The following is a 14,415-nucleotide window of genomic DNA, read 5'->3' as shown; positions in this document are numbered from 1 at the left end:
TCAAGCATTTGAATGTTTAACTTAAAACCTTCCCACAAAGAAAACTCCAGGCCAGGTGGCTTCACTGGTGAAGTCTATAAAACATTTAAGAAAGAAATATTATTAATTCCACCCAAACTCATTTTCAGAAAACAAAGGATGAAAGAAGATACTCAATTCATTTTATGACACCAGCACTACCCTGATACCAAGACCAGACAAAGACATTACAGGAAGAGAAAACTCTGGACCAATATCCTTAATGAATATAGACCAAAAAATCCTTAATAAAATACTAGAGTATCAAATCCAATGATACGTGAAAAGCATAGCACATCCTGACCCAGTGGGTGTTATCTCAGCAATGACAGGTTGGTATAACATTAAAACATCAATATGCTATATTAACAGATTAAAAAAGGAAAACCATATGATATGTCTCAATAAATACAGAAAAAGTATTTAACAGAATTGAACATCCACTCATGATTTTCTAAACCCTCAGCAAATTAGGAATAGAAGGGAACTTGTTCACCCTGATAAAGGGAATCTATGAAAAACCTGCAGCTAGTATTTTACCTGATGGTAAAAGGCTGATCCCACTTTCAGCACTTGCATTCCACACTGCTGGTAATCCTAGTCATGTAAAAAAGCAGGGAGGCTGGACATACAGAATGCAAAAGAAGAAGTAAAACTGTTTCATTCACACACTGCATTATCTAGTACATAAAAATTGTAAATAACCTACCAAAAAAAAAAACCTACTAGACCTAAAGAGTGACTTTAGCAAAGGCCCAGGATATGAGATCAATATACCAAATCAATTATGTATCTAGCAATGAAAAGCTGGAAATTGCAATAAAAATACCATTAACAATAGCATCCAAAACCATGAAATACTTAGGGACATACTAAACCAAATATCTGTACACTGAAAAAAAAAAAATCATTGCAGAGAAAATTAAGACCCAAATAACGGAGAGATGTAGCATATTCATGGATCAGAAGACTCAATGTTAAGATGTCATTCCTTACAAAATTTATCTATAGATTTAACACAATCTGAATTAAAATCCCAGCAGGCTTTTAAAATTGAAATTGAAAATTAAAATTTACATGGAAATGCAAAAGATACAGAACATCCAAAGCAATCCTGAAAAAGAACAGTTGAAGTCACTTAAACTACCTGATTGTAAGACTTACTATAAAGCTCTAGTAAACATGACAGTGTGTTGTTGGCATAAGGACAGAAAAAATAGACACACACACACATATGGTGATTGATTTTTCAATTAATGTAACTTAAGAGGAATGGATTGTTTATGCAATTAATCGTGCTGGAACAACTAGATATCCATGTGGGGAAAAAATAAATCTCAACTCTTTTACCAAATACAAAAATTAAATCAAAATCTATCATAAGCCTAAATTTAAAGTTAAAACTATAAAACTTCTAGAAGAAAGCATAGGAGAAAATCTTTGTGACTTTGGGATAGGCAAAAATTTCTTAGGATTAAAAAAAGTTCCAACCATAAATGAAAAAAAATTTGATAGATTGGACTTCATCAAAATGTTCAAGTTCTGCTTCTCCAATGACACTGTCAAGAAGATGAAAAGGTAAGCCACAGGCTGGGAAAAAATATTTGAACACATATCAAGGACTTGTGTCCAGAATATTTAAAGAACTTTACAACTCAGTAGTAAATAAATAGCCCAATTTTTAAAATAGAATACTAGAAAAGACCCTTTACAATAGAAGAGATACAAATGGCCAGCAAGCCCATGAAAGATACTCATTGTTAGTCATCAGGGAAATGCAAATTTAAACCACAGCAAGGTGCCGCTACACGTTCACTCAGATAACCGAAAACATACAAAAACATGACAGTATCAAGTGGTAGCCAGGATGTGGAGGAGCTGGAACTCATACTGCCTGAGGGAACACAGGATGGTCAACTGCTTTGGAAAATAGCTTGGCAGTTTCTTAAAAAAAAACTTTCTTACTACACAACCTAGCCATTCAATTCCATGGTAACCGTGGGAGAGAAACAGAAACTTCCACGCACGGGAAGGCCTTAACACGAATGTCAGACTGGGAACAACACAAATGTCCATCAACACATAAATGGAAAAGCAAATTACTGTGTAGCCGTATGATGTACTACTACTCCACAAGCAAAAGAACTACCGATACATATGACAACAGGAACTCAGAAACATTTCTTTGATCTCTGGAAGAACCAGACATCAAACAGTACCTAGTGTACTCTTTTTATGTGAAATTCTAGAAACGACCCATATAGTCAGTAATGACAGAAAGCAGATTGATGGTTGCTGAGGGCCGGGGGTAGGGATGTTTGGAGTGATGGAAATGTTCCACATACATGGATGTATACATTTTCTACAACCCATTGAAATGCACACTTAAAATGGGTACATTTTACTGTTTGTAAATTATAACTCAATAGAAGTTATTTTTTTAAAAAAACAGCAAAGGATCTCCTGTGTTTAGCATCACCCAGACAGCAGCTGGGAGCAGCAATGGACCAGGAAGGTCTGGAGAATGCTAGCCTTCTGCTGTCTATGTTCTGTCCCTCTCCTGCCCCATGGTCCCTTCCAGTCTCAGTTTCTAGTCTAGGAGATCTGCGTCTGTCACAGGCAAAACCAAGAAGGGCCAAAGCGAGAAAGACACCGGTGTCAGCTTGCCTCACATTTGATAGCCGCTGCAGGTCCTTGCAGAGAGTTCTTGTAACTCCTATCAATTTACTCAGGCTCCCTTAATTATCCTCCACTGTGGCACTCAGGACTCCTAGGGGAGGTCATCACTGTCAACAGTGCCCTCTCAGCGGGCCCCAGGGCCTCTCAGAAGGGCCTCGAGAGCCCTGGGGGGTGGGAGGGATGAAGGAGCCTCTGGCTTCCTACCCTCATCCCAGCCAGAGCTGCCCTTCCCTGCAGGCCTGCGCTCAAGATTTTGTTTAAAGAAATAGTACCTCAACTTTAAAAACCATTAGAATCAGTGTATAGAACAAACCCACTTCTGGTTTCTTGATTCATAAGCGGTCATTTGCTCTCTGGAGAACACTGCAGATTTCACACTCACTTTGTAAAGAGAGGGTGGCCTAGATCCTCCTTCGCTGAGGGAAGGCCCCCAGGTGCTGGTGGCAGAAGCAGCAGTGGAAACAGTGGCCACCCTCTGGCCACAGACAACGATGACAAGGCATCCGGCTGCATCCCAGTGAGACGTCATTTACAGAACAGGTGGCAGGCTGGTTTAGAGTTTTCTTGCTATTTCCATCACTTTATGCTATTTGCTAGATGGTTACAGTTCTGTAGAGAAGTGCTCTGTAGTGAGCAGGCTGATCTGTCCACCCACCTTGCTGAACTTCCACATTAACACTAATAGTTTGTCTTTGGTGCTTTTTTCCCTAAGTGGATGATCTTGCTGTCTTCAAATAGTGAGTGTTCCTTCCCTTCAGTACTTATAGTCCTATTTAGTTTGCTTTCCTTACAGAGCTGGTTGGGGCCCTGGAACCATATTAACAGGAGTGTCATCATGAACATCTTGTCTCATCCTCTGACTTGAAGAGATTGAGGCTAGTTTTCCACTAAATAAAGTGATTGCTGTGTGTTTTTAAAATATAACCTCTATCAAGTTAAAATTTTTCCTTTTTTTTTTTTTTTTTTTGGTTGTGTTGGGTCTTAGTTGCAGCAGGCAGGCAGGCTCCTTAGTTGCAGCTCGCCAGCTCCTTAGTTGCAGCTCACCGGCTCCTTAGTTGTGGCATGTGAACTCTTAGGTTGGGGCATGCATGTGGAATCTAGTTCCTGGACCAGGGATCGGCCCCCTGCATTGGGAGTGCGGAGTCCTAACCACTACGCCACCAAGGAAATCCCTTCCCTTACATTCTTTTTTTTTTAATATAAATTTATTTATTTATTTATTTATATTTGGCCGAGTTGGGTCTTTGTTGCTGCGCGTGGGCTTTCTCTAGTTGCGGCGAGCGGGGACTACTCTTCCTTGCAGTGTGCGGGTTTCTCATTGCGGTGGCTTCTCTTGTTGCGGAGCATGGGCTCTATGCGTGTGGGCTTCAGTAACTGTGGCTTGCAGGCTCTAGAGCGCAGGCTCAGTAGTTGTGGCACGCAGGCTCAGTAGTTGTGGATCGCGGGCTCTAGAGTGTAGGCTCAGTAGTTGTGGTGCACGGGCTTAGTTGCTCTGCGGTATGTGGGATCTTCCCGGACCAGGGCTCGAACCCATGTCCCTTGCATTGGCAGGCGGATTCTTAACCACTGCGCCACCAGAGAAGCCCCTACATTCTTGATTTACTAAGAGTTTTCATCATAAGTAAGTGTTAAACCTCATCAGGTGTTTTTCTGCATTGATTATGATAATCATATTTTTTTTTTTGCTTATTGTGGTGAAATATGGTGGTAGATTTTCTGATATTGAAACAGCTTTGCATTACTGGGATAAACTATACTTGATAATGATATATTTTTAATACTTATTTGATTTGATTTGCTAATGTTTATATACAGTTTTTATAGCTACATTTATGAGTTAAATAGGCCTGTAATTTTTTCTTGGGTTGTCTTTATCTGGTTTGGGAATGTAGATTACTTATAAAATGAGCTGGGTAGCTTTCACTCTTTTTCTAGTTTTCTGAATAATTGGAATAAGATAGAAATTGACTATTCCTTGAAATTTTGGTTTCTTTGAAAATTCAGTAGAACCTCCTGTAAAGCCATCTGAGCCACAGGTCTTTGGGGAGGGAAGTTTTTGATCATCATTTCAATTTTCTTAATAATTATTGGACATTTCAAATGGTTTTGTAACTTTCCATTTCATCTAGATTTTATTAACTTACTCATGAATAGGTCTTTATAACATTCATTTTTACCCAGTTATTCCCCTGCCATGTTCGTTTTCTCTCCCTTTTTTGGATCAGTCTTGGCAGAGGTTAATCTTATTAATCTCTGCAGATAGCAGTTTGGGTTCTGTTGATACTCTGCGCTGTTTGTTTTCTTGGAGATTCTATGTCACTGAAACTTGCCTTTAACGCTGTGACATCCTTTTTCCTGTTCCCAAGTTTGTTCTGTTCCTTACTCTCCTACTTCTCCCATTGGAGGCTAGCTCATCTCCTGGTAGTTTTAACTGTTAGTATTTCCAGGTAAGTGTATTTAAAGCTGTTTCAGCTCTGTCCTACAAATTCTGAGATTCACTTCTAAATATTTTTTAATTCACTATTTGATTTCCTGTATAACTCAAGGATTATTCAGTAATACATTAGTCAGTTTCAAAGCAGAAGAAATTTGGGGGAATTTTGATGTTGGTTTCTAATTTTATTGTATTTTATTTGGAATGAATTGAGACTTGTTCTGTGGCCTGATATGTGGTCTGATTCTGTGTATGGTCTGTGTTTGGCAAAAAAAAAAAAAGTGTATTATCTGCCTAGTAGTTTAGACGTCTCTGTGTCTTAATAACTCAAGGTAATTCATTCCATTGACTAAGTCTTTGCCATCTCTGTGTGGGTTTGTGATCAACAGGGGTGATTAAAACATTCACCTACCTGTTTTGGATTATCTATTTTGCTCTGCAGCTCTGTCAGATGTCATTTGATATGTTTTGAAGTTGTCCCTTCACCAGAACACAGAGTTCTTCTTTGCCCCTTATGACACTTTGTGCCTAATTCTATTTTTTATTTTGTTTTGTTTTCAATTTTTATGTTTGTTTTTTTTTGGCCTCACCACATGGCTTGGGACATCTTAGTTCCTCAACCAGGGATCAATCAAACCCAGGCCCCCAGCAGTGGAAGCACAGAGTCCTAACCACTGGACACTGGACTGCCAGGGAATTCCCTGTCTTTTGTTTTAAATGGGTCTTCTATACAATATCTTGTTGGCTCTTGTTTTTTTTTTTTTAAATATAAATTTATTTATTTATTTATTTTTGGCTGCATTGGGTCTTCGTTGCTGCACGTGGGCTTTCTCTAGTTGCAGTGAGCGGGGGCTACTCTTCGTTGCGGCGTGCGGGCTTCTCATTGCGGTGGCTTCTCTTGTTGCAGAGCACGGTCTCTAGGCACGCAGGCTTCAGTAGTTGTGGCATGCGGGCTCAGTAGTTATGGCTCGCAGGCTTTGGAAGGCAGGCTCAGTAGTTGTGGTGCACATGTTTGGTTGCTCCACGGCATGTGGGATCTTCCCAGAGCAGGGGTCAAACCTGTGTCCCCTACATTGGCAGGCGGATTCTTAACCACTGTGCCACCAGGGAAGTCCTGTTTGTTTTTTTTAATCCAATTTGAGAATTTTTTTCTTTGTTGGTGAACTTAACCCATTTATGTTCATTTAGTTCTTATCATTGGGCTTAATTCTACATATTATTTACTTCCCATTTATTTACTTTCTGTTTTTCTTTTCTACATTCCTGCCTTTCATTGGAGAAATCAAGTTTTCTTCTGCTGCACTGTAAGTTACATATTCTACTTTTGCCCTAGGATAATTTCACTCACTCACACCCGTGTTCACGCAGCCCTACTGATTTCTCACACTTGTTACCACTTTCCTGTTCCCCCACCATAGGCACATTCTTTACACACTCCACTCCTCCCCATGACCGGCCGCCCCACCCCATCACAGCCACAGTGTCTGGAATTCTCATTTTGGGTCGTTGTGGGTCTGTATGGGTTTGATTTCTCTGTTTCTAACGTCTCTGGAAGCTTCTTCTGGATTTGTTTTTCTCCTTCTGTAAGCACTCCTCCCAAGAGTATTCTCAATGTGGATCCTTATACTGAACCAGAATTTTTATCCCACTTGTTTGAGAACCCCTCGTGCCTGTATCCTTGTAGGGATTTAAAGTTTGTGTTTGACAGAATTCAATACAAAAATGTAGAAGTTTTTGTGTAAGTTTGGCCTCATCCAAATTCTGTCCTCCATCAACATCCTGTAAGAATGCTGTTCAGTCCTCAAGTAAGCATAATAACAATGTAACTAATCCTGGGAAATGAGGGATTTGTATTTTAACTTGGGAAAGACAGTAAAAGATTTCCTGGGCTTTGCATGTGTGGCTCTCGTGGCCAGGTTTCTTGTGATTCAAAGGTTCAGCCCTGAGTGCTTTTGGCATCATTACACGTGCTACTCCATTTATATTTTAGTGTAAAATAGAGAGCCAGTTACAATCCTGAACTACAGATGTCATACACAAGTGAGCAGGAAATCTCATAGCGTAAAATTCTGTATTTAGCTCTCCACAGACCCTGCTACAAACATGTGGGTTTTGGGGTTCACTCTACGACCAGGGCTGAGCCTCCCTGGTCCACGTGGGGACTGAGGGAACTCTGCAGTTGGGCAAAAAAGCCCAGCCATCTACAGAAGGGGCTCCCAATTCATGGGGTGGGACGTGGCTCAGGCGTTCAGAGCTGCACGGGCGCCCTCCTCTTCGCAGTGCCCAAGGGAGGCCTGACAGAGGGGCAAGAGCTGCATTCTTACTTCCAGCCCAGCAGCTGCAGGTTGATGATCCTGGACTTTTGCTCTTGGCCCAGCTGCACCATCTCTGTGTCAGGATGGGGGTCTCGCAGCCCCCGTGTAGGGGCCAGGCGTGAGGCGGGTGTGTGCCCAGGAAGCTTTGCCTAGAGCCAGGCCTGGCACCGTGGCGGCACTCTGCAGATGCCACACATCTGCTCACACGGTCAGTCGTTCCGGCAGCCCAGGCCCCTGGAGAGGCCTCCTGGCCTCCTTGCCAGCCTCAGGCCTCCCACTTGGGCTGAAATCAGACAGGGAGCAACAGAGAAGCTGTGGGGAGCTACCGGGCACGCAGTAGGTCTGCGCAGAGCTCACTCCCAGCCCTGAGCGCTGGCTGCCTGCCCTGCAGGGCACGTCTGTCGCTGGCCTCTCCTCCTGAAGGGGGTGGGGGGTGCTGTTTGCGGGGGTGGGGACCCAAAGCGGCCCACAGGGGCCTCAGGCTCATCACCTGGGGCCTGGTCCAGATTCACGGGGCCTGGAACAAGACAGGCAGCCAGTGTGCTTGTGGCCAATTGGCGGCCCTCCCGAGGGGGCACGTTTCTGTGGAAGAGGAGAACGTTGCCTCACTCACAGCTGTCCCCCCGCCAAGAAGGAGCAGAGGGCAGCCCTTCGAGGCGTGTGGCCTGCCGGTCTGCACCCCGGCTGGGTGCAGAGGTGGGCAGCCCCTCCCCACGAGGATCTCCAGCGATGCTTGGGTGCCCGGCCTGGCCTCCCTGGGGGCAGAGCCCCCACGGGTCCCTTTGAAAGTGTACCTTTCATGAATGTCATCTTATTTATCAGGTTTTCAGGCTTTGATCTCTGTGGAAAGAAGGCAGATCAGAATCTACCCCACCCGATGTGCTCATCTGTGCCCTCCCTGCTGTCCCCACACATGCCTTACAGAGGACACAGGCTCTCTGGGTGCAGCCTGGGCGCTCGGCTCCCCCCCACCGCCAGGCAGCCCCGCCAGCCCTCTTCCCTCCAAAGGGGGCACCCAGCCAGGCTTGGTGGCCCAGCCTCTGCTTTCTGCCGCCTGACCCCAGCCCCCACTGTCCTGACCTCTGTCCTGGCGCCATTTCCTCCTTCCCCACGCCTGCACCCATGCGCCTGCCGCCTGCCCACCTGACCTGGCCTCTGCCAGCTCCTCTCCTCTGGGGAGCTGGGGCTCAGACAGGCCCCGAAAAGGGGTAGAGTCATCATGGAGGCGGTGCCAGCTCTCCTCACGTCCTCTGCCACAGAGTATTTCTGCTAAGTCCCCTGCCCAAGTCCTGGCACCCTGTGGCCCGGCAGCCCTTCCCAAAGCCCAGGATGGAAACCACACTGGGCCACACTGAGGGACGCTAGCAGACAGTCCTGGATGAGCCCAGAACCAGGGAGGAGGTGCCCCCCAAAATGATGGTAAGAAGGAGCAGTTAGGGGTTAGTGTCAGGCGTTAACTTCAGGAAGGGGGCGGGAGGAGTGGTGATGCTGGTCTGTTAACCAGGTTGGTCTGGGCAGCGTCCCCAGCCCAAGGCTGGGAGTGGCTGCAGGGCCCTGAAGGATCTGGCGTTTCCTGCCTGCCCCTCCTCCACCCTGCTGAGTAGAGTCGGGCCTGGGAGTGTCCTCCCAGAGCCTCTGCACCAGGGGCGAGCAGCAGCTCCCGGCAGGGCAGGGCTGCTCAGGGTCCAGGTCATACCCACCATCCACACCCATCATACACTGAAGGCTTGGGGCTCTATCCCAACAGTGGTGGGAAGCCTTGGAAGGATTTGGGGGTGGGGAGTGTAACAGAATCTAACTTTTAACCACTGATCCACAAGGAGGCCCAGGGTGAGGGTGAGGAGACCTGGGGGTGTGATTCCCCCAATTTGAGAAATGTTGAACTTGGGGGCTTAAGGGGCTCCTAGGGAAGCAAGAGAGAGGTCTCGACAGAAACGAGGGGCCGTCAGCACGCAGAGGTGGTCACCCAGAGAGGAGAGGGAAGGACTGGCTAGAGCAGCTGAGGCTGAAGTAAGCCTGAGAAGGCCTTGTCCCCTGTGGCCAAGGCCACAACTGGTACCTGCGTCTAGAGCAGCCGCCCAGCTCCAGGGAAGGCTCTGGAGAGCCAGGGCAGACATGGCTCCATATCTCCTTTCTCAGGAGTGCAGCTGAGTCCCCAGCCCTTCCAACTGCCCTTAGAGGCCTGGCAGGCGTGCTCAGGGTCACCCTGATAGCCAGGCAGCCTAGAAGCCAACGCAGAAGGGAGCTGAGCAGCAGCTCCGAGCCTCCAGAGAGCTGTGCTCAAAGAGCCCTAGGAGGCCCTGAGACAGGAGACTAGCCCACTTCCCCCGGGGCGCTGGTCCACGAGAACTTCCAGGCTCAAGGTCATTACAGGCTCCAGGAAGGTTGCGGGGAAGGCCACCCACCAAAAGTGCAAGCCCACACCCCCCTTGGCACTGTCAGCCCCTGCAGGGCCCCCAGTCCTGCTCCCGGGTTCATACTGGGAGGTCTTCGACATCTCGCTGAACCTTCCTGAGAGCTGGAGCTGGACCAGCAGCCCATGAGAGGCAAGTGCTGTGCCCCCCAATTTCCCTGAAGCCTGATCAGAGCCAGTGCAGAAACACAGCAGAACAGGTCAGGCAAGGGAGAGAAGGCAGAGAGCACGGTGGGAGCCTCGCTTCCACACACCAGCTCCTGGTCTGAGTGAGGGCGCAGATTAATCAAGCGGAGACCACGGCTCGGGCACAGGGAGTGTCCTGAGGAGAGCAGGCCTGACATGTCCAGCTTCATGGCTGAGCCAGGACTGCCCTGCCCTGAAAGCCTGTCCTGGAGGAGCCAGTCACCCCCTCCGGGCGACACTGCAAGGAGAGGGACAAAAACCAGAGGCTGCAAGGCCGGCTGTGCCATCCTCCCGGCTTTTTCTCACCCTCGGCTCAGAGGCCCTGCCCCCAGGCAGATGGGTGGGTCTGCCTGGCCTGTGCTCCCAGCGTACAGTGGAACCACCTGCCTGGCATCCGGCTGAGCTGGCAAACAGCTCCTGACAGCCGGCCACAGGGAGCTTGGCCTCCCAAGCAAAGGTCTTGGGGCCTGGGCTGGCCCTTCTCCCTACGCCTCACTTTCTCCAGGAGCCTCCAAGTGGAGACTCTGGGATGGACTCAGGTCACGCCCACAGAACCCCTGAAGGGGCTGCTCCCTCGAGTTATAGGGGAGGACCTCCAGCATCACAGTGGTCAGGGTCCTGACCCTGCCCCTCCCCAGTGGCCGCTGCATTCCAGAAGGAAACCAAGTGAGCAGGATGGAGCTGACCAGAGATCCCTTTATAAGTACTTGTAAAGGCATCTGGGGTGGGAGTGTCTCTGTGTAGAGAGGAGGAATTCATCTGGGGTTTAAGAACCAAAGACACAGGCGCTTTCCCAGAGAGGGAGAAGCAGTCATGGCCAGAGGAAGCAGAAGGGAGCCTGGGGACGTCCAGGGACGCACATCCTCACCCCACTCCAGGACCCGGCGCACGGAGGCACTGGGCAGGAGGAGAGCAGAACCTGGCCCAGCTTTGGGGCTGAGGGCTCTGGGGAGGCCACTGGGTGCGACCCCTGGAGGCTCCGGGAAAGGAGGAATGGTTCCAGATGTCTCCAGAGGCCAGAGGAGCAGAAAGAGCACAAGATGAGAGAGGGGGCCAGGGCCTGGGTGCTCGTGGCAGACCCCCAGCTCATGGTGCTGGAGTCGCTGGAAGAAGCCCGGCACACAGCCCTGTGTGTGTGCTTTCAAAGCCCAGGCCTTTCCCATCTCCCAGCTCCACACCAGCGCTGTTCTTTTCCTCCGGAGGCTGTGCAGCTGGCCTGTCCTCGGCCTCAAGTCTTTCCCAGGTTGGTTCCTGTCATCCACCTGTGCAGCATGCGGCCATGCGCTGGGCAGGCCCTCCAGACCTCTCCCCACAGTGTCCCACCACCAGACCCATGGGGGTGGGCTCGGTGACACTGGGTAGACGGTGTGCATCACTGCAGTGTGTGTCACACGTGTGAGATGCCAGTGCCAGTTGGCCAGGCCCCACCTACCATGTCTTTACACCCTGAGGCAGCATTCTCTTTTATTTTATTTTATTTATTTTTTTGGCCGCATCACGTGGTATGTGGGATCTTAGTTCCCAACCAGGGATAGCACCTGTGCCCCCTGCACTGGAAGCATGGAGTCTTAACCACTGGACCGCCAGGGAAGTCCCAGCATTGTCTTTTAGTGCAGACCCTCCTGGAGCTCCAGACCCCGGCCCTGCCTGCTAGGCCAGCCCAGGAAGGAGAGCCGCCCCTGAGCTTGCATCTCACAATTGCTTTTTATTTATTTTTATTTTTTATTTTTTATACAGTTTTTAAAGAGTTACACTCCATTTACAGTTATTACAAAACATTGTCTCTATTCCCCATGTTGTACAGTACATTCTTGTACGTCTTCTTGGTACTTTTAAAAAAGAAATACATTCTTAGTTCTAAAAACTAGGAAAATAGAGAAGAACTCAAAGAACTTTAAAAAAAATCACCTATGGTGCTCTAGTGCAAAGACAGTTGTTGCCAGTATTTTGGAAGGGCTGCCCTGGAGCATTGGCCCATACCTGTGACATGTGGTGCAGCTCCCGGGTCCTTGGCCTGTGCCTGGCCACACGTGTCAGGGCTGCTGGGCAGTTGGAGATGCCCGGCAAGCATGGCCAGAGGGCAGGGGGTGGTTGACAGCCTGGGAAATGCCTGGGAAGTGTCATGAGTCAACCATTAACCTTGGTACCTCTGTGGGACCTATTGCAAAATGAGCACGACAGGAGATGTCGTTTTCAGGGCCAAATGTCCTGAGTGCCCAGTGGAGGAGCAGGCCCAGGCCCTGCAGAGCATCTGGAGAGCACGTGCCCACACAGACCTTCTGTGCGGGGACACCAGGGCCAGGACCCCCAGGTACAGCTGTTGCCCCAGCAGGACACTGGCCTGCATGGGCCCACGCAAGGAACCAGGGAAGGCATGGGGTCTCTGGTTCCTGCTGGCGAGCAGCTCAGCCACTTGCACTCAGTGAACCCAGCTCTCTGTACGCACCGCGTCCTGCCCCTTCCTGCCCCATGATGATGCACCCTCCTTTCTCTTTTCTCTTCACCTGCTAGAGCACCCAGCACCTCCAGCAGCCTACAGCCTCCAACACCCCAAGGGAAGCCCCGTGGCGCCATGGGCGGCCTTTGCCGTCGAAGGGATGAAGATGAAAGCCCAAGCAAGGGGCAAGCCTGCCAGACACCCCAGGGCTCATCCTGCAAAACCTAAAGGCTGCCAGCGGCCCCCCAAGATTCGTAACTACAACTCCAAGGACTGACCTCCTCGAACCACCCCTCCCCGCCCCTCCTCCTCCCCACCCCTCCCCCTCCCTCCCTCCTCCCACCCTCCCTTCCCCCCTCCCCTCCCCTTCTTCTCATCCACTCCTCCCTCCCCCTCCCCCCTTCTTTCTCATCCCCTCCTTCCTCCTCTTCCCCTTCCCCCCTCCCCTTTTCCCCTTCCTCCTCCCTTCCAATCCATCTCTCGGTCTCTTCCCCCTCCTCCTCCTTGGTGGCTTTATCTCCATATCAGGGGTATGTGTGTGTGTGTGTGCATGTGTGTGTGGGTGTGTGCGCACGCGCATGGGTGGGAACAGTGAACTGAAGAGCAGCCTCCCCAGTGCTGCTAAGGCACCTCATGGACTGATCGCAGAGCCCCGAATTGTTCTTTTAACTTGGGAAGGACAGTAAAAGATTTCCTGGGCTTTGCATGTGTGGCTCTCGTGGCCAGGTTTCTTGTGATTCAAAGGTTCGACTGTGAGTGCTTTTGGCATCATTACACATGCTACTCCGTTTATATTTTAGTGTAAAATAGAGAGCCAGTTACAGTCCTGAACTACAGATGTCACACACAAGTGAGCAGGAAATCTCGTAGCGTAAAATTGTGTATTTAACTCTCCACAGACCCTGCTACAAACATGTGGGTTTCAGGGTTCACTCTACGACCAGGGCTGAGCCTCCCTGGTCCACGTGGGGACGGAGGGAACTCTGCAGATGGGCAGAAAAGCCCAGCCATCTACAGAAGGGGCTCCCAATTCATGGGGTGGGACGTGGCTCAGGCGTTCAGAGCTGCACAGGCGCCCTCCTCTTCGCAGTGCCCAAGGGAGGCCTGACAGAGGGGCAAGAGCTGCATTCTTACTTCCAGCCCAGCAGCTGCAGGTTGATGATCCTGGACTTTTGCTCTTGGCCCAGCTGCACCACCTCTGTGTCAGGACGGGGGTCTCGCAGCCCCCGTGTAGGGGCCAGGCGTGAGGAGGGTGTGTGCCCGGGAAGCTTCGCCTAGAGCCAGGCCTGGCACCGTGGCGGCACTCTGCAAATGCCACACATCTGCTCACACGGTCAGTCGTTCCGGCAGCCCAGGCCCCTGGAGAGGCCTCCTGGCCCCCTTGCCAGCCTCAGGCCTCCCACTTGGGCTGAAATCAGACAGGGAGCAACAGAGAAGCTGTGGGGAGCTACCGGGCACGCAGTAGGTCTGCGCAGAGCTCACTCCCAGCCCTGAGCGCTGGCTGCCTGCCCTGCAGGGCACGTCTGTCGCTGGCCTCTCCTCCCGAAGGGGGTGGGGGGTGCTGTTTGCGGGGGTGGGGACCCAAAGCGGCCCACAGGGTCCTCAGGCTCATCACTTGGGGCCTGGTCCGGACTTACGGGGCCTGGAACAAGACAGGCAGCCAGTGTGCTTGTGGCCAATTGGCGGCCCTCCCGAGGGGGCACGTTTCTGTGGAAGAGGAGAACGTTGCCTCACTCACAGCTGTCCCCCCGCCAAGAAGGAGCAGAGGGCAGCCCTTCGAGGCGTGTGGCCTGCCGGTCTGCACTCCGGCTGGGTGCAGAGGTGGGCAGCCCCTCCCCACGAGGATCTCCAGCGAGCTTGGGTGGCCCAGCCTGCCTCCCTGGGGGCAGAGCCCCCACGGGTCCCTTTGAAAGTGTACCTTTCATGAATGTCA

The 14,415-nt window shown here is 50.1% G+C and overlaps 1 protein-coding gene across 3 annotated transcripts in view; it reads left to right on the top strand.

Annotated features, from left to right (window-relative positions):
* CCDC57 (coiled-coil domain containing 57) overlaps positions 1–12,779 on the top strand; it is a 112,454-nt gene extending 99,675 nt beyond the window's left edge. For all 3 annotated transcript variants that reach the window (XM_036838396.1, XM_036838397.1, XM_036838398.1), the window contains one exon: positions 12,557–12,779. In XM_036838396.1, coding sequence (XP_036694291.1) covers positions 12,557–12,759 — 203 coding nt within the window. In that variant the 3' untranslated portion in view covers positions 12,760–12,779. The remainder of the gene's footprint in view (positions 1–12,556) is intronic.
* The last annotated feature ends 1,636 nt before the right edge of the window (positions 12,780–14,415 follow it).

This window comes from Balaenoptera musculus, chromosome 20 (assembly GCF_009873245.2).
Source record: "Balaenoptera musculus isolate JJ_BM4_2016_0621 chromosome 20, mBalMus1.pri.v3, whole genome shotgun sequence".
NCBI lineage: Eukaryota > Metazoa > Chordata > Mammalia > Artiodactyla > Balaenopteridae > Balaenoptera > Balaenoptera musculus.
The sequence above is the reverse complement of the archived record's forward strand: the minus strand, read 5'-3'. Positions and strand labels throughout refer to the sequence as shown.